Raw genomic sequence first — 20,540 nt, 5'->3', positions numbered from 1 at the left:
GATTGATTAACCTGAATTAAAGTGTTATTACACATACCACGATGCAAAAAAAACGTGAAAAAAATAATACGTAATGGTAATCAAACTATATAGTTTATTAATATATAAAATTTGTAAATATTCATTCATATTATATACTATGATGATGTTATGCTACTACGTAACATAAATGTACTATATAGTATACGTATTTTGCAAGCATAATTTTTTGCAGCAACGAGGCAACGTAAAATTAGTATTATATACATATATATACATACATATAATTGCATTATTGAATATGATAATAATAAAAATGATATTAATTATTAATAACAAAACTTTGAATTATTACTTGTACATTTTTTGACACATAACGTTTAAGGAACGAGACATTTTTTTTCAACAAAACGACGATATGATCCATTTGACGTTCATCATAAATTGAGCAAAGAAAGGAAGTTACTTTTTTTGAATCCGTAATATTAGTAAAAGTTCGAGAGAGAATATAATCCACCAGTTTGCCGCGCAATGGACAAAAAAAAAAAGAACGGACAAAAGAGTTTTTCGACTCGACTCAATTAGCGCTACGACTAGGCGACTGTACGTTTAACGTGAAGTGTGCAGTAGCATCGACTCGCTATGATTACGTAATTAGGACAAATTTTAAACTCTCTTAATTTGATATTATACCTTGCAGCCGTACAAGATATGATGGTAAGCAGTAGTCAGAGTTCACCTTTGACAATGAGCAGCGGTGTAAACTTTCTGCACGAAGCGCAGAGGCGTCGAGCGTATGATTCGGTGTCGAATGACTTATGTTGTCATTAAAACCGATGGCCGTCCACGATTCCCTCGATTTTTGTGGTCCCCATGACCAAGCAATTCGGAAATGAAGTTCTCCGTCATATATTTGTACCTCGGGACCTAAACTTTGATGTACCACTGATCCTGTTAGATACCTGAAGCTACCCTTATACGGTCGGTTATAAAATTCGAAGAACCGGTACCCACTTTTGTTCGTCCGCCACTCCATTCGCCAAGGACTTCCGGTGAAAGAAGAAGCAGATGCGTGCACGTGCTGTGGTAACAATGCATAACCGACTCAATGAAGCGAAAAAAGGCATGTGAGCTATCCGGAGGATCCCAGGTAGCAAAAATGGAATCCGAGCACCGTCAAGAACGGCACGAAAACCAGTCGGAATCGAGAAGATGAAGAAGCGATCGGTAACCCGACCCTGAACATCTTGGCTTGAATTTAGTCCAAGTTGAAGAAAAGAGGGCTTTTCCTGGCTCGCGATCGCAAAAGAGAGAGAAAGTAGAAGAGTGCGTGGTGTCGGTTCCTAGTACGCGAGACGCGTGGCACCTGGAATCGGGCATAATAAGCCCCGTGGAACGTGACGAGGGGGGGTTTCCCCCACCCTCGGGAACCCCCGGGGGTTCCGACAGCATGTCTCTCTCAAAGGCGTAGCGGTCCCCCTTCACCGAAACCCCATAGAGGGTAGAATTGATCTGCCATGACACACGTGTCGCTCGCTCTCTTCAGGGTAGTGGAGTTCGCCGGAGGGGCCCCTATTTTTGGAGGGGAAAAAGGACCGCCAACTATAGTCCCGAGTTGAAAGTTTATCGGTTCGAATAAGGGTAGGGAAAGGTGCATGGATTTGGTAGTTTACCACTCGGCATATTACATTCTAGGTGTATGCTAGGAGAGGTTGAACCAACCGCCCCGTTTTCCTCCCGTTCTACCCGAGCACGGTTCAGAAAGTCCGAAGCCTCGTGGTGTTCAGTGTCCGGCAAACCACCAAAGCGTCTCGACGTCGATCCATGAAGACAGAGATCCATACCACCCACACCTCGTCAGGTTTTTAAATATGAACAGGCTAGGTGCAAGCTAACGACCAGACACCAGTAGTGAAATGCTAAGTGGGAAAAAAACTTAATAAGAAAAAGAGTTGCGAAAGTACCATTTTTAGACAGTGTATCTCGAAGAGGCTAATTTCGTCTCAAGTTGTTCGACAGTGATGTAAGGGGTGCGAAAAAAAACTCTTCCTTGGCATAACAAATTCGCAAAGCCAATGGATAAGCAAACACTTTCGTTGATCAATCACGGAATGTCATAATAAACAGAGTATTGGAATTTAAACAACGGTATCGTAACGACTCTACAAATTCCATCAAACTGACAAAGAATAAGAAGAATAAGAAGAAGAAGAAGAAGAAGAAGACGTAGAAGAAAAGAGGTTGAGCTGTTTTTAACTTGCTATGACAAAAGCGACATCCTATCAAAATGCTGATGCTTGAAAAGGAGTTTGAAAGATCTGAAGAAGAGGAGGAAGAGGACGTCGAAAAAGCTTTTGCCTTTCGTAACCTTTGAACTTTCGTCCTCCCAAGAGTGAACTATATCTCAAGAGGTGCGTGGTATGACGTTGTGCATATAAATAGTCGAACCTGCATAGGCATCGTTATAATCGCTACATCACAAGTGGTTGAGTCTTTCGCGGTTGGTTATGCTTTTCAAGTGGTTCCCAAGTGTTCCGATCAACTCTGATCCGGCAGAACATCACGGACGGTTTCAATATCCTCATCTCCGCTACTCAGTGTTCAGGCTGCATTGCCAGTGAGTTATCGATGCCAATATTACGGTGATGATCGGCCATGGCGCAGAGAATTTCGCTGACAAACGTCCTTCCATTGATAGCAGTGGTTACCGTGGTGTTGGGAAAATTTGGCGCGACCTCGAATCGAGATGTGTCCTTCCAAAGAGTGAGGGCAGTAAGACTCAACGGTGGTCACATGGAGATTATCGAAGAAGAAACGTGCTCAAGAGGCGTTACGAGACTGACGTGTAGATCACTCAGGGCTTCTTTACTCGTCCTTGAAGCAACCTACCAAACAAACCACTCGGATCTATGTCGACATAGGACATCGGAGACCAATTACGGAAGAAAGAACACGGCGAATTTTCACGCGAAGATGGTTAGACACCTTGGACTGAGGGGAAATTACATGGACGATTATCGAGGTCATTCTAAAACGGAACTCGCTGATTTGAGGCTTACTTTGAACAGAAGGTGCGTCTATTGCTCTCTCTCTCTGTATTTTTTTACGTTTCACTTCGTAATTATGATGTCGAAAGGATTTTTCTCATTCGATTGTCACTACGATCCCAATTTTTCGAGCGGTTCTCCTGGAAGCTTTCCACTGGATGCATGGTAGAGGTTCCGGTGGTTTAAATTACTATGAAAAATGAAGACGGAGAAGCACTTCGAAACGGTGAAAAAGACGTAACTGACTGCGCAACATCAAAGACAGTTGTTCTCTTCAACTTTTTCTTCTTTCTTAATCTTGTTCTTCTTATTCGCGATGTAACTCAACCTCGCATAAAACACCTACTACGGTACATGTCAGAGAGAGAGTTAAAAGTCGTGTTAAGTTACGATGTGGGTACCGCATAGAGCAACCTTCGCGGCTAGGGATTGTGCATAGAGTGCAATTTCCAAGCTGTCTACTTCTCGACGATTCGCTATACCTTATACGCTCTTTTGACTCAGTTTTTTTTTATTTTTTCGAGTCTTCGAACGAATTTTTCATTTTTCTTTTTCTTCGACCTGCACAGCTGTGTATCGGATTACCAGCAGGGGTGTGCTGTAGCTCGCGAATTTTCTCATTCGATGTTACCGATCAAGTTAAGTTTACGTAACTCGGAGAGTAGGGAGAAAATGGTCGCCCGGTTATGATTTCCGAAGCAAATTTGCCATTGCTTCGTAAACACCGGATGAGCAATCGCGTCATATTTCGGAAGCTAATTCGAGAGCAGCCATTACCTTCAATTGCTCGAATATATATCGCGGATTTAATAATGTTTTGTTTGATTTAACGGTGCACCTTATAGCGTTTGTTTTATACGCATAGAAACGATAAAACTGCGTGAACCGAACGTTCGTTCCCCTTTTGTAGTAATTCAGGGGGGTGGTTGAGGCTTTTGACGCCCTCACGCAGCAGCAAACGAACGGCAAAGAACGAGGGGGTGCATCAACCCTTACCAATTACATTCACGCTACGTTGCGTTCTTCAATTCACGAATTGTAAACGAATTTGAGTTTTATAACTTTCGATCAATAATTCTGAGGTTTTATTCGGTTCGAACTATTTTAATTTTTCAAGGAATACACGTGATGTAACGAAACCCGAAAAAATACGCTCGCCTATCGATTGAATTCTTTGACCTCGGCATTGTTTGTTCGTCGGCCTTCGGATAGTATACGATTCCAACATTTTTTATAATCGTATACTATTTTGGTTTCGGTTTAATCTATGCGTACATAGAGAGGGTATATTTTGTTCGGTTTAATTGCACGCGTCAGCTGTTGATGCGATAATATTATCGCCAATCTCATCTCTGCGCAATTTTGATAATCCGTCAAAATTCTGTATACATGACGAAAGATCGCGTTTGATCAAATTATTATTTCACCAAACAAACAAAACTTCTCAGTTCCATGTACTGTACCAAAACCCTTCGATTCCCAGATGCTCCGGACTTCAACATTGCCGTTTCAACGTCCACACAGACCACCCCGAAGCCGTCTCATGGACGCCAGCTAATCTCCGACTAAAGTACGCCTGTATACCAGGTAAGTGTATTAAAATATTGGAAGTCGGAGGGAGACGAAAGAAAATAAAAAGGGGGGAAAAAACTGATACGACGAAGATAACATCCATCCCATAATATTTTATCTGAATGTTTCGATGCACGGTAGCGAGGACGTCAGACACGCGTACGAAATCTTGATAACCGAACGACGATACGATCGGTGTTGGTTATACAACAGCTGCAATGACGTCGAAACTAGACACGGGGTATACAATGGGATATTTTACCAGTAACGGTGTGATTGTAAGAATTATGACCAGTAATTCCGAATTTTCGACCGGTATTTATGCGTTTCCCGCGAATTATCACAGCTGCAGCTTTATACGTAGGCGAAAATCACACGTGTCTCCGAATCGCTGAGTTTATTTTCCATCCATCACATTTAACGGTAGAGCTATTCGCCCTTGCCCTACTTTATGCATCCAACCCATATTCGACGAAGCTGCTACTGTTCCCAAGTATATTTGCAACGGGTCCAGATGCGCACAATGCACCCCATGCTTTGAATTGTGCTCAGGATAGGGAGTAGCGAATTATTCGAACGTATCGAGGGTGAATTCATAGTTTGATGTTTCCACGTTTCTGGACTCACACAGTGATGACGTCTGGCCATTACCTACTTTTAGATACCCGCACCCTGAAAACATCGTGTTTACCGAACTGTGAATGTAAACACATGAATTATGAAATTAACAACTACTCAACGTCACATCCACTCGTCGTGGTAACCAACCGACGCTCTCGAGGAAAATCATACCAGTTTCAAAACTGTTCAAAGCTGCAGGCTACCAACGAAAATTCTCGAAAATGAAAACTCTGATATTCATAATCTTTGATAAATTTCAGACGCTGCGATCGGCAGATACTGCAACAGCAGGCTATTGGCAACGGGAGGAGATGGCAGCTACCTAAAATCTCCAGGTTATCCACTTTACTATCCTGGTGGCAGCTCGTGCGGTTGGACATTTGAATCACCGCCGGGTCAACGGATTTCCTTGACCCTCTATGACCTAAATTTGCGCAGTACGTATCACAATACATGACGATTATCCCCATAAGATGTCTGTCATTCTTCCTATCCGAACTCTGCTCTCAATTTTTTTCATTCATTCATTTTTCTTTTGTGTCAACAGGCGCCGAGCAGGATGGAAGTTGCGTTGACATCATAAGAATCAGGGAGAACGGTGTGACGCTGTTGGAGTCCTGCGGGACTGCCGCTGGTATCCAGGTGGTGTCGGAATCAAACGTAATAACACTGGACCTGATAGCCTTGGGGAACTTGTATCCATCTCGAGGATTCCTGCTCCAATACAAGGGTCAGAACAAAAGACGCGTGCTTCGAGTTGTAAAAACTGGCAACGAGGAAATACCGCTGTACCATCTGATCTTTCTTCCGGTTTTCAGCTGTTGGTTGTCCTCGAGTGGATCCGCCGAACGGTAGTTACGTGGTGAACGATACCGGCGAAGTTATGACCTTTCGTTGTAGAGTGGGAACGTTATTTCCCGACACTAGACAAAGGACTAAGATTATCAGGTGCAAAGATGGTCTGTGGATGAACACGGCGAAGGATAAGGGAGGCAGAGAGCGAAGTTGCGTTCCAGGTAAGGACGAAAGTTTTCATTTCATTTACGCTCTTATCAAATCCGTACCAATCGATCATCGATCGCACACGAGACGCTCACGATTGCTCAATAATTTTTATGAATAAAACGTTTCGTAAATGCCGATTGAGCACGATGATCTTTAGTTACACTCGTAGTTTTTCTTATCAGTAAACTCATAATTCACGCGTTACGACAGAAAAAATATACTGGCATAGATGTATTGATGTACCAATGTATCTTACACTAATGTAATACTCGTGGAATTTATTGCGACGTATTGACCTCTGCCGAGCTACGAATCTGTCACTTTCTTATCTTATAGCTGAGCTGATATATTTTTTTCTGCCAAAGAGCTCGTGCTGATTACTAATTCTCTAGCAAATTGACAATCCCCACATCTCATCGATCACCCTTTAATGGGATTATACCGATGTATTACCTCGAGTTCGGCCTTAACGAAATAACAAAATGGAAGGTCGGCCGTAACGTAGTGTTTTTAACCACCCATAGCTGCGGCACAGGTGGATTTATTGGTCCAAATTTTACGATCCTTGGTTCAGGTGAGCTTATAACGAAAGAGTATCGGTGTTCAATATTTGCGGAGGGGGATTCACTTCTGTGAGGAAAAAAAGAGGAGACGATCACGCGCCGTATTGAACAATGAAGCCGACGACTCGGCGTCGCCGTATGAACTGTGGGTCAAACGACCCGATGCTTGACAAAAATCGTCTTCCAATACAACAATTTCTAACGATTTCTGGTAAAAATGCAAAATCATAACATAAGCGGAAAATTATCATAATGGATTAAAATCCAAGGCAATGAGCCGACAAGGCGATCATTGGGTGACTATTGAACATCAGTTTTTTATTTTTTTTAGCTCACGTTAACCTTATCGTGAGTTTTTGCCGTACGCATAGCTTTGGATATAGTCGTCAGCCATTCGTCGAGAGAAGACCACGCCACGCGTATTTTATTTTTCCATTTTAAGATAGTTTCTTTGGTTTCTCCCCGCCTCCTCGTTCGTATATGAGATATGAAACGCTAAGACGAATGAGATAAATGCGTATGCTTCTCATGGGTTTGGTTTAATAATTGATCAGGGTAAACGAGGGAAGCCGGGTCAAAGGTTGTCTCAATATCAAGTATCGAATTGATACGGTAATTGATGTCGGCAAATCGCTGCGACACGTTCTAGTCACGCCATCATCAACTGCCGATGAATAAAGCTGCCGGAACCGGCGCCTCAGATTCAGTCACGTTCGGTGATCAGTCCGGGAAGAAACTAGAGCCGGTATAAAATTTCCATCCATAACAGTTGAGCGGAATGAATGGAATAAAACTAAACAAATAAAAATTAACAAGTAACAAAAGACACACGCTCGTGGAAATTGAAATCAGAGGACAAGTGTTCCGATCGTTCGATTGTTTTTGGATTTGGAACAAAATTTGAAAAAAAAAAACAATAAGAGAAAATTGATAAGAACGAAGTGAGCCGAGCTTGACAATTATCGTGATTCACCCACGCCCGCGTCTACGTCTTTTTACCACCGTAGCGCATATTCATATCTTAATCCACTGCACTGTTAGGATGGTCTGAAACGCGGAGGCGCCAGTTCTGCGCGAGCCATCGACTTGTCTGGTTGAAAAAACGAGCATCGCCCTCGTCGTGACGAAATTTTTGGTGTGTACCGTGGAGACGACACGTACACCTATACAGAACGGCGAAACACATAAAGAGCCTTTCAAGATAAAGAGAGAAAGATATAAATATATAATAAATAAGAAAAAGAGAGTTTTCGTAACGGTTAACAAAGCATACAGGTATAAATACATACGTATAGCAAACACGTAAGAGTTTTAGAAGAAGGCGCGCGCGCGCGCGAACAAGACGTGAAACGAACGAACAAACCTTAAAGTAGTTTATATTCTACTGCTGGCTACTGCTGCTGTTGGATAGAAAATCGTGATGGTGGTTATCCTGCTCTGCAGCAGCTGACAAAGGAGATTTTTATCGAAGAAAGACAAAATTTCACGGGGAAACTCAACACTGAGGCGGAAGAAAAGAAAAGCTACAAAATGATTCGCATATTCTCAGAAACATTTGCGAATCTTATATGTGAGTTCATTACTCAAATCAAATCTTCATCTTAACTCTGATAAATCAATCCATTTTTCTATCGTCTGTTTTTTCATAAAATCATTCTTTGGTTTTCAAAATTATCACCGTAGATTGTCATCCCACGAACGTGCGAATTCGCACTCGACCTTTGCAACATGGAACTCGTTGGTTTTTCACGGTTTACTTCTATTTGCACGTTGGGGTCTTACGCTAGACACACATATCTATCTATAACACGTAGTATCATTATGTATACATGCATGTACGTGTATATATACTTCCATATCGTGAATATGTAGTTACAATATTCTGTGGCAGGATACAATACGTGCGTATCTGCTCGGGTCGACGTTCACTTTTTGTTTCATTTCATTTTGTTTCGTTTCGTTTCGTCGTTCCGTCGCCACTGCGCCGTGTATCCGACCACACCACACCACACCGCACCACGACGGTACCACTGGATTGTTTTGACAAGGACGCACGCTCTGCGCAGTCCCCGATGGTTGGCTACGTGAAGAATTACACGTGCCACCGGCATGACATCCTGAATGCACCCGATCATCTTATTGTTAGTATTCGATGGGACATGGCAAAAAAAGAAGCGAAATGAAATGTAAATGAATCGAAAAATTCGAAGCGAAGACCAGAGGCGAAACCGGTGGCGCGAAATAGAAACGAATACTCGGACATTGGTTTTCAAGATTTTAGCGACACGAACATTTATGGAAATTATATTTCTTTATTATACGAAGCGTAATTGAGATGTGAAACCAGCTACTGTAGAATAAACAGCTATCATGTTGGTGTAATCCAACTACTGTACTATATTTCTTAGGAGTGCAAGGCCGCAGACTAGAAATATTTGTTAACTTTTGTAGTTTTCTTTTTTTTTTTTTAGGTCAAAAAGATGATATGCCATAAGCTTCAGTTGTAGAACAGATTGCACTACAAAAGCTTGAATTGGTAACACTCATTGTTATGGACGTTCTTTTGAACATTGTTTGAGCCCTATAGGGTAGGCACCGCGACGTCCAGTTAGTTTACAATATTAGAAGAAACATTCGGTTGGTTAGCGACCAATTTAGGCACTTGCATTAACTGGTGACTGGCGTTAATTGAATGACCGTCGCAGTTGCAACCCGGTTGTCAGGCATCGTGGTCAAGATAAATAATTTTTGATAACTTGGCTCTTTTCCGTATTTCATTTTCTCACTTTGTCGCACCGGTCAAAAACCTTAAAACGTCCGGTTCCCGCGTTCGGTGTGAATGTAGATGTACCGAATTCTGGTAACTAACGCTCATGAATTTCGGGACGGAAATAACCGAATCACGTGACGATCACGATAACCAAACTTCAAATTCATCGCGTATACTCGTAAATCTTTTTTTTCTAATGATGGCCGCGTGCCAAACGGATTTCAAAACAGGAATGAACTGAACTGATCATTCCGAATTCGCCGTTGAATATGAAATAAAGCTGCTGGGGCCTGGAATTCTTCTCCGATATCCAGCAACGGCGTGTGCTCGAAATTATTCATTTTTGATACTTTGCTTTTCGGACTTTAACCATAAAACACGAGAAGTAATCGAATTGGTGACGAATTGGACCGTGATCGGAATCAGCATTTTGTGGTACTCGAATAAACGAGTATCTAGGGTGATCGATAAATCGAAGAAGCCAGACAATGGAGAAACGTGTTTGACCAGACTTAAATCTTGAATGAGGGTGTCTAGAGCAGCGAACACGTAACGAGGCAACTTTTGTTCGTTTTTTTTTTCTTCATCTCTCCAGAATGACTTAACGTAACGATCGCGTCCTTTGTCAGAACTATTTTCCATCAAGGTAGTCCTACGTATAATCTGATGTATTGAAACGTAATGAAATTCGATTCGTGTTACAGATATCGCAAAGTCTCTGACGTCTTTATCGTAACGACATCAGACGTGTAGATAACACTCCTGGAACATATACCTCTACGGCCTAATCTTTTGGAGATAAAATTTTGCCAAATATCAAAGCAGAAAAAGTATTCAGATGTTTCGTTCATCCTTATGAATTCATGGTCTGCGGTAGTGAGATAACCGGGGTCTTATCTTGAAAGTAATATATGTACAGCTATGTGTAGTTGCTTGATTTGAATTGAATTCATCCCGCGGTCGAACGACGCTCGAAGCATTTCAGGAAACAATGAACTACCATCATGAAATTATTATAATCAACTATAATTATATTCAGATGCGCCATTATGTTATCTAAGAATTGTTTAAGTTGTCATTGTTCGATACGCACGTGTCTAGCGAACTCCGGTCTCATGCGGACAATGAATAGTTTACAACGATTCATATTTCAATGTACAATTTGAAACCGACTGACATCCGAATTATCTAAAAGTGTACATAATTGTAAAGTGAATTGAAAAATTTCACAAAATGAAATACAGTTCGACTAACAATAACATCGTTGACTGAAAACTTAAAAATATCGCGTAAATTAACTCATCGCTAATCGCCATATTTAACTACATTCATCAGCAGAACTTGCATAATTTCGAGAATTTTTGCACGAAAAATATACCAAAATCAATCATTTCAGAATTCCGACCGATTTATACATCGCTGTTCATTGAAATTTCATCTTTGAAAACGTTTTAAAAAAAAAACGAGACCCGGCCATGACACCTTGCTTGTTTTCTACAAAATTTTCGAAGCGTTTCCCAGCCCCAGTGTCAACCATGCCGACAGTTTATTTTATACCAGTTTGGTTACAATTCTAGATTCGTCAGCGGCGATATTAAAAGCGGAGCGGGAAAATGGCCGATTTACGAGCTTGTCCGAGGAACCCGGAAGCGCCGGATTTTTCCCGCCTGGTGGAGTAGTCGAAAGGTCTGACGACGCAGTCGCAATGAATTTAGGCACTACTATGGATCCAGGACGATCAGCCATGGTGAAACAGGGAGATTACGTAGTGGGTGAGTAAAATAGTTTTAAAAAGAATTATCATTTCTTTTACGTTTGAAACTTGTACAATTTTTCTCTTCGTTATTTTTACTGGTAATTTTTATAACAAAAATGCATCGAAGTTCATTCATATAAGAGTTATTTGAAACCATAGATTCTGCATGCATTATCGCCACGTGCTGTGGAATTCATTCATTTTTCGATGACTCCAGTGTAGTAACTAAATTATCGCGATCGTGGTTTTCGCTTGGTCAGACTTTCTGTAAAACGATTCTTGATTTTTTTGTCATTCCACTTTTTTACTTACTGTAGCATTTTAATGCATGATTCGTTTGGTCGATTATAAACCATGTTCTACCAAGGCTGCAAGATCACAACCTTTCATGTAATCTATTTGTAGACCGCATGTGAGATAAGAATGATCAGTGTGTTGAAAGAAGATTGAAAGAATCTGTTCTGCAAATGTATAAAATTCGAGTTGTATAAATAGATACTTACGAGACGTCTGCTTCTCAGAACTATAGAGTATACACAGACCTAGATCTATAATTTGGAAGCAAATTTTTTTTTTTGACCTGGCCAGTTTTTTAGGTCTTTGAAATTCTGATTGGTGAATTTAATATAATTTGATTTTTTTTTCTTTACAGATGTGGTTCTGCCAACAGTTTTAATCGCCTTGCTGTTCATCGGCAATGCAATAATCGTCTACGTGATATTTCAATTTAGAAAAAGGTAAGATATGTTTAGATAAAATAAACATTGAAATCTTATTCATTGCTCTATGATTTCACTGTATATTTATACTGATTTTCTGTTATTTTTCTCCTTTTTCTGTACCACGTATTTAATTTGCAGAAAACAACCAGAACTTAGTGGGGAAGAAATGGCATTGCGAGGGAACGATCCCCAAGGTTTGCCACAAGTATGATAAGCCAAAAAAACAAAAAGATTATCCAAACTGCGTCACAATGCCATGTGTAATACACGCACAATTAAAACTCAACTAATAACGTGTGCTTACAGCCTGATTATTAGCGATGACAAGGCCTAAAAAAAGACCGTAAGAACGGAAGCAACAATAAACAATATGACAAAACAATAAAAAAAAAAAAAATAGAAGAAATAAATGAAGGAAATATTAAAACTGACAGAAAAGAAGGGTATAGAAACGGGCAACTATATCGATAACAATTATTTTTTCAATTATATACATACAATACGAATATGTGTAAAGTATACTGGTAATAGATATGTTGAAATAATTCAAAGATCCGGATTGATAAATCCGGAAAATTCAGCGAAAGAAAACGTAAACTTGAAGTGTGAAAATCGCGACGGAGTACAGGGAGATACCCTATGGTGTATCTCAATTTCAGGAATATTAAGACGTAGCCTTACTTAAATTATAATATTATCGCATTTTACCGACGAGAAAATGACTACTAATCGAGAGATAAGATTTTCGTTCGACATGAAAAATTGTAGATGTCTAGACATCGAAGTCAGCCAAAATATCGCCTCATTACACTTTATGTATTGATTTAAACAGCACACGCATATTTCCATAAATAAATTTATGAATATTTTAGCATCGTCACCATTACTATTACGATTATTATTACTATTATAGTTTACAACGCTGTATTATAATTAATTATAGGAGAATAATATATTTCGTCCAAAATTATACCTAAGTTGATAATATAATATATATGTATAAATAATGAATATTATTATATAATTATGATGAAATAACAAATTGATGTTTCGTATGAATAGACTTTTTAATTTATTCAACTATGCACTCATATAGTTTACTACTATGCGAGAAAAAAAAATATACGGGGAAAATAAATTGAAGTTCCAAATTTATTTTTGCATTTCAAAATATCAGAATTTATTCATCAACCAATCGTTGAAAATTTGCTACATCGTAAAGAATATACTTTTTCAATATTCTCAAAAATATTTTTGCAAAGGTTCGTCGAGCACCTCTTCCAAAGTCCGAACAGCGTCTTGTGCGAGCTTTTCGGTGTCTTCGTCTTCATCTTCTAGTAACTCGGCCAAAAACGGAATAGTTTCTGGTAGAAGTGGCATAAAGTCTTCTCCCAATTTTCGGGCGATTTCCACCTGAAGAGCGATAAGTTTTCAACAGTTTATCTTCACTGTTGATTTTTATGAACTTTCAAGTATTGAAAAATCACTCACCACTGCGTTGAGTGCGCTACCTCTAACAAAGGATTTTACGTGTCTCGTTTTTAGGAGGGTTTGATAGACGAGCTGCTTATGCAAGGAATCGTCCTGAATAGCACCGGCGAAATTAGCGATGCACGGAACTATTAATTCTTTGGATCTCTTTTCGTACGCCTCTCTACCACCGACAATATTTTCCAGCTTAACGAGGTCGGGAGAAAAATGTCAAAAGGTAAAAACTAATTAAGAATAAAAATTCTCCACACTCACAACACTCACCTGGTCAATTATAGGCTGTGCAAGAGTTGTGAACCTCACTTCGTCCACGAAATTGCGAGGGTCGTACATGAAAACCCTGTACAGAGTGAGGAGAATCGCTTCGATCAGCTCTATTTGATGGACTTCATGGTCTAAGGTTAGCTGTTGCGGCTCATCGATCAATGATTGATTGTTACTGGTCAATAACGAACCAGCATGCTTCAAAAAGTGACCGGCAAACAGCACGAATAGAGATTTTAAACTCTCAGCTATGTTTGCTGATAACCTGACGAATGAATACAAAGTCGTCAATAATGGCGAATCTCATGGGGCAATCTAGAAGGTTTTCTGGTTCAAATATTTTACCTGTAGAATGTGATATTACGAAGTTTTTGACCTGGGTTTCTCGCAGCCCAGTCATAGAGACGATAAAAGAGCGGTCGGAATGTAGCTTCGCTTAGTTTTAGTATCAAGGTGACCAGTGACTTGCTGGCGCTTTGTTCAATGATCGCTATATCTTGCTGAAGATCTTCGTTTTTCAGATCTTCGCGATCGAATTTAAGGTCTTCTCGGAATTGTAAAACCTTCAAAAAGAAGTCTGCAAGGTCCTGGATCGCTGGGTTTAGATCAGCAGGTTGCGCGGTGGCGAATGAATCCGACAATAAATTCATAAGCGGGTCCACAGACCGATACAATTTCTCCGACACTAGTTTCTTGTAGGTCTTTGTAACTGTGGGCAACAAAACCCGCAATGGTATGGACGCTGATAATTTTTGCATCGTTGTTTTAAGACGCTGGATTATTGGCGCAAGCTGTGAAAGGGTAATACCGTGGTTTTATTCTGAAAAATTGCATCCTGTCGAAGAAACTCACCTTTGGTTGCTCAGTGTCCATGTATCGAGACCTTAATCTGGCTAATTCAAACAGTAACTGGTCAAGATAAAGAGACAAAAAGTTCCCTAAGGACTCTACGATTTTTTGGAGTGCAGCGATTACGCTCACTACTACAATGTCGGGATTATCCTGGTGACATTTTTCACGAAGAAGATCCAAAACTGCTGGGAAAAATTTGTTCAAATACTGAATAGAATGCGGGTTCATCAGCGCACACAATTCTGCAAGGCATAAAACTGCGCTAGCCAATACAGGACCCTCTCTCGATTTGATCAATCCGATCGTCAGCTCCAATGTCTACAAAATTATGCCAAAATTGGTCAAAAACGAGATAAATATGGTGCAAATCTTTCGAGAGCACATGACTTACGGGTTTGAATGTCTCAGGATCGTCGGCAGCAAGTATTTTGGCAAGTAATTTCAGACTGATCAGAACAGTTTGTTCGACTACTTCGGAATCTTGGTTCTTAGGCTTTTGCTTCACACGTACGATTTTCATTAAAGGTTTGACAAGGGTGGAAAATGCCTGCCGATCTTCAACGGTGAAGGTCTTTTGCTGGAGTCTAGCTATGAGTAGTTCAAGTGCCTTTCTTCTCACGGATATAGCCTCGTGGTTGATCAGGTCGGTTACACTCTCAACGAAAGTTACATTAGGTAAGAGTCTGTTCACGCTATCTAGAATGTCGTAGAGGTGATGAAGGAGCACTTTCCAATATTTTCCTTCATTCGCACCCTGCAGGAAATCAGCACGCTTCGATACAACGGGAATGAACATGACCAGGTCCACAATCAACGCGTAGTATTGCGTCGTCATGTTGTTAGTTTCTTCGACGTTGAGCTCGGCAACTTTATTGACGAATTGAGAGGATGATAAGAGTGCGCCAAGAAATCTAACCAAGGTGTATTTATAATGTCTCAACTGTTGGTCGGTATTTTTCTCAAGGTCAAATATTTGATTGCCTTTGAACTTCGGGATGCGTTCTTCAACCGTTGGTGGAAGAGATCGAATAAACCGAACAAGTTTAATGCAGACGTCGAGAAGCTGAGGAGGCGTAAATTCATGGGCAATATTCAATGCGAATTCAAGCTGCTGGGACCAGGTGTCCTGGCTAGAAGCGAATTTTCTTTCTGTGAGGACGTGGCTCTCGAAGGTGAGTAAAAAGAATAGATGCAGATAATTTTCCAGAAGCTGAAGAAGTTTAACGAAAAGTGGGGCTCGTCTGTGTTCAGGTATATCTGGAAGCGAACTTATAAACACTCTGAGGACTCCGCAGGCGTGACTTTCGTCCTCAGTGGCATTGAGCACAGGTATTATGGTTTCTATAGTCTTCGATATTATCTGGATCGAGTAAGCGTCGTCCTGTCTGATAACGGTACACCCCATAAATGTGAATATCGGCATGATATTGTGGAGTGCGACTTTGGTATCAGCTACCTTGAAGAGTTCAACGAGGACCAACAGCGCGTGATGATGTGTCTGAGGGTTTTGCGAGGTTCTGATACATTGGGCCACCGCATCGACGTGCAGGTGAGCCTGTGGAATGATCACCGAGTTTCCGGTCAGGTGGAATATCGATGACAGCAAAAGCTGTTTGGTATACTCGAGGGCACTTTGTTCTTCAAATTGCAGGGTCATTCGGAGCAGGTCAAACAGCACTGGGACCATAAGTTCCTGGTTTTCTACGTTGTTAGCTCGCTGAACGAACTCCAAAAGTGTGATGCCGCGCTTCCAAGCTCTCGTATTGACGATGCCCGAATTGAGAACAACTTCTGGATGCTTCCGTGACCTTCTTCTCTTCTCTGTAGATCCGCCGTCATCTATAACCGGCATTTTCGCTTCTCTCATCAGCTTGAGTTCGTCAACAATGAGCTGTGCATTTACTTTAATTCTCCTTACTGCCCTATTTCCTGCTGCAACAACTGAGCTTATCTCGCATTCTGTAATCGCGTCTATAAGCCCCGCTAAAATCTTGGCTTGATGGTTCTTCGAAAGCTTTCCAACTTCCTCGAAGAATGTCACGTCGATTTGCTTCATGAGGAGAACACTTGGCGGCAGGTATTCTCCGTTATTACAGATTCGGGATGTATGATCCCTCATGCTCATTTCAAAAAGCTTCCATACAGTTGAATCATCCAAAGATTTTGCAGTCGATCCGTCAAATCTGTTCAGTATGTTCTTTAAAGCGTTACCAGCAAACCTGGGGGCGACTGGTTTCTTTCCAATTTTATTCAGCAACTTTATACCGAGTGGTGCTAATCTCTGAAGCACAGTAAGTCCGTTAACGTGACAGAGAACATCGAGGAGTTGGGAGACGATATGAATTGGGGTGCCCTCCTTCGTGATGGTTGTCATTAAAAATGCAAGTCCCTCTTGGAGTTTGACTCTTTGTTTGACGGGTATTTGATCTTGAACATCGGGATCAGGTGAGAGAAGGGAGTAAAGTATGAGGGATAGCTGATGGGGGTCGATCGTGATTTCCGCTTTTCTTTCAGCAAGTTCGTAGACAAGAGTCGAAAACCCATCGGTAGAAAAATTGAAGGTATGTGAGAGTTTCTCGAGTATTTTAACCGCGCTTTTTCTACAATCAATATTTTCACTTTCCAGAGCTATGAGCAGATTTGGGATAAATGTGCAGTCTTGGAAAGCCCAAAGCAGAGACTTTTCGGAGCCTAGAAGCGAGCAGGTTATTTGCAAACAGTGTAGCGAAGTCTGTGCTGAAACTGGTTTCGTAAAAAGTTGCGATAAGAAGCACACGGTGTTCTCGGCATTAGCATAGTGCCGCTTGAGAAATATCTTCAGGCACCAGAGGTAATGCGAACTCCACTGTAGGTTATTTATCCCCTGGAAAAATATCTGCAGAAAATGTAGTACCAAGTTACTGCGATCTGACGCTTCCTCAAAGTCCAGTGTTGGATTCACGCTGAGGTCGAGTCTTCGGTGAACCATTTCAAGGACGTAAGTTCCCACTTGTAGCGGTAGAATTTCTTGGGACGCGAGTTCCAACGCATCGACAATTTTGTCGCCGTTCAATTGATTGCAGTTTGGAAGGAGACGGACGTTCGGATAGTTTTTGATGACCTTTGACGCGATTTCAACGATATCGCGAGCAACTTCGTGCGGAAGGGACCCAACTGAGACCCTGCAAACTGAGCCGAGGAGTATCATACTGAAGAACATATGAGCCGCGTTTCCCTGAATTCCCTGCTCTTTCAAAGTAGATAAAATACTTGAGGTCGGTGGCAGAAGATTTGTGTCCAATACTCTGTGGAAGGCGGCTGAGGAAATGGCTTCAGGACTCGATGGATTCTCGTCAGTGTCCTTTTTAACCATTTTCATGTAATCGTTGCCTTGTGCGTAGTCCGAGGCCAGGACTTCCAGTGAAATGTTAATTTCCTTGTTATTTCTGGGAAATAACCACGGCAATACCGCTATGAATACACGAGTATCGTTCTTCTTGCACAGACTAAGTAAAATCCTTAGCGCTGGCACACCAAAAGAGTTCGGTGAGTAAGGGTTGCTTTTTAAAACAAGTCGTAGAAGTTCGTCAACGAGGACATCGACTGTAAATATGCTTTTCAGCTTATCCGTTGAGAACTTTGTGAGCAGATCGAGGATTACTTCTTCATTGTCATCCCTGAATCTTGCTAGCAGAGCGTTGTTAACCATTTCCCGATAGTTTTCAGAAACCTGAACTTTACCCTGAGCAATCAGATTCAATCCCGCTATACGTTGTATGTGGTCTACGTGGTGAAGTCTGTCCAGGACTTGCATGGCGCCTTGGGCGCTATTTATGTCATCGTGCCAGGATAGCAGAAGTCCAAGGACTTTTTGTGCTTCCGAATCAATATCGCCTTTTTTAACGATTCCTTTCAAATAGGCATCAAATCTTTCGGGATACTGCCTTTCAATTGCACGGAAAAATTCAACAAGGAAAGTCTTCGACGACTCTGGTATATTCTCAACTTGAACGGGCAGCTGCAGGGTGTTCTTCAAAATCTCGTCAATTTCTTCATCGGTAAATTGTATTCTGCTCATTATATCCTTCACCATTGAATTCACCCCTTCAGTTACCTCGAGCTTTTCCGACTGAATTTTTTTGACACAGAAAGATACGAGCAATACTAAGAATCGAAGAGTATTAGCTCCGGACGATTTGACCTTCGCGAGCATCTCCGGAAACCACTTGAGCTTCGATAATTTAACGATCAATTTAACAGAGATCGAATTCAGCTGGTTTGCTTGAGAATTAAAAAGATGTATCATCAGCAAAACAGCTTCATGTCGGAGAGGTGGATCGGAGAGCATCGCGTTCAGAATAAAGTTGAGTGTGGCTTTGTTCAGGCGAGCTTTACTGCAAATTTTGGCTGTTATCATATAGCTACTAGCCGCGAAGTCTGGCACTGAACTGGACAACCCCCTTCCAAGGGCTGGTAATATCTGAGTCATTTGATTCTCGCTGATATTTTTCAGCCCGTCTATTGCCCCGATCAGGGCCATCGTGTAAAAGGCGAATAGGGTACCAAGCGAAGACGCTCGCGCGCCATGAATTTTCGTAGCATCGCAAACGTGTGAGCATAGCAATCTAAGCAAACCAATATCGGATGATACCCGATTTATCAATGTAGTTGTTGAAAGTGTAACACCCGGTTTTTGCAAAGGTTTTAACCAGTGCCAATTATCGGCTGGGTCTGATAAGTTTACTAGCTGAAGAGCCCTGAAATAAAATCTTGGTTGCTTATATCGCGAAAGAAATAATTACGCTTGTAAATGAAATTCGTCGTCAGTGCTTACCTGACGAAAATTTTTGTCTCATGGTACGGCAGTATCAGCATTAGAAATTGATCTTTATTAAATTCATGTATAAGAAATCTATGTATCAGCCATTCCAACGCTTTGTGAGCAGGATTAAGTAGAAAATATGGTGACAGTAATATAAGAAACTGCTTAATACGTTCATCAAGACGTTTATTGAGTGCAGCGCTCTGCACAGATCTTTGCAGCTCAACAGCGCTCGGCGCAAAAATGTTCTTCTTAAAATCATTAAAATTTTCGCATAATTTTATTAATTCATCCAACCCGTTCTGACCTAGTAATAAATTTATTAGCAAGAAAAATTAGTTCTTCGTTCAACAATCCCATTGTTATATGTTAATTTTATACATCGTATTCAGCGCATAATCTCACCAATTTCAAATACTGTAACTTTGTCCAAATTAGCAGCTTCTGAAGGGTCGAATAAAAGACTCGGTTTTTTTTTGCTTTGGTACAAAAGCGATGTCTGCGGTGCCGCAAGTTTTTTAAGTTGCGCAGCTAGTGAGGTCGCCATTCTACATATGTAAACGTATGTTTTAAAAAAGGGAACAAAAATCAGCCTTTCGTGCGCTAGCTCAAATTCGACATACGAAAGTCTGATGACGAAAATTACCTAAATTAATTCTTCATGCTATTAACCTCAAAGTAAAAGTATAGAAAAAAAACCTATATTTTTTAACGCATATGATGGAAAGGTTCATCATCAAACGCTTTAACCGTAAAAGGCATACGTACTTTGTTGTCGCTGCAATTCAGACGTTTTTGTGTAGGTCTTATAGCTGAAATTCACTGCACATTATAAACGAGATGTTGCAAGCACGTGGCTAAATAGCCGACTGACGAGTGCAGCTCGGAGCCCCATGCGTTGCCCATGCGCTTATAGAATGCTAGTTTTCAGTTTCTGGCGTCTCCGTAAGTGCCGCCACATTCCGGGGCCCTGCCACTCTCGTAGTATTCAGGGAGACAAGCGGGGGCAACTTTTCAAAATTATGCTTTGCCATTCATCATTCTTCAGGCGTTCTTCAGTCAACGATTTAGGAATATGTAGATGAAATGGAAGGATG

At 41.0% G+C, this 20,540-nt stretch overlaps 2 protein-coding genes across 2 annotated transcripts; one reads left to right on the top strand and one right to left on the bottom strand.

Moving 5' to 3' along the window:
• Window positions 1-2,347: 2,347 nt before the first annotated feature.
• On the top strand, window positions 2,348-13,190 carry LOC105686790. Its single transcript, XM_048653075.1, has 8 exons — window positions 2,348-3,050; window positions 4,510-4,613; window positions 5,480-5,656; window positions 5,767-5,949; window positions 6,038-6,235; window positions 11,135-11,329; window positions 11,966-12,050; window positions 12,174-13,190. The coding sequence occupies exons 1-8, from the start codon at window positions 2,635-2,637 to the stop codon at window positions 12,244-12,246; spliced, it is 1,431 nt and encodes a 476-aa protein (XP_048509032.1). The 5' UTR covers window positions 2,348-2,634; the 3' UTR covers window positions 12,247-13,190.
• LOC105686899 (HEAT repeat-containing protein 1) lies at window positions 13,191-20,344 on the bottom strand. The gene is made up of 9 exons (XM_012402136.3): window positions 20,212-20,344; window positions 19,849-19,991; window positions 19,456-19,750; window positions 15,034-19,378; window positions 14,643-14,960; window positions 14,136-14,581; window positions 13,791-14,055; window positions 13,527-13,712; window positions 13,191-13,448 (listed from the first exon to the last, which is right to left on the bottom strand). The coding sequence occupies exons 2-9, from the start codon at window positions 19,988-19,990 to the stop codon at window positions 13,278-13,280; spliced, it is 6,168 nt and encodes a 2,055-aa protein (XP_012257559.2). The 5' UTR covers window position 19,991; window positions 20,212-20,344; the 3' UTR covers window positions 13,191-13,277.
• Between the last annotated feature and the right edge of the window lie 196 nt (window positions 20,345-20,540).

This window comes from Athalia rosae, chromosome 3, assembly GCF_917208135.1.
Source record: "Athalia rosae chromosome 3, iyAthRosa1.1, whole genome shotgun sequence".
Classification (NCBI taxonomy): domain Eukaryota; kingdom Metazoa; phylum Arthropoda; class Insecta; order Hymenoptera; family Athaliidae; genus Athalia; species Athalia rosae.
The sequence above is the reverse complement of the archived record's forward strand: the minus strand, read 5'-3'. Positions and strand labels throughout refer to the sequence as shown.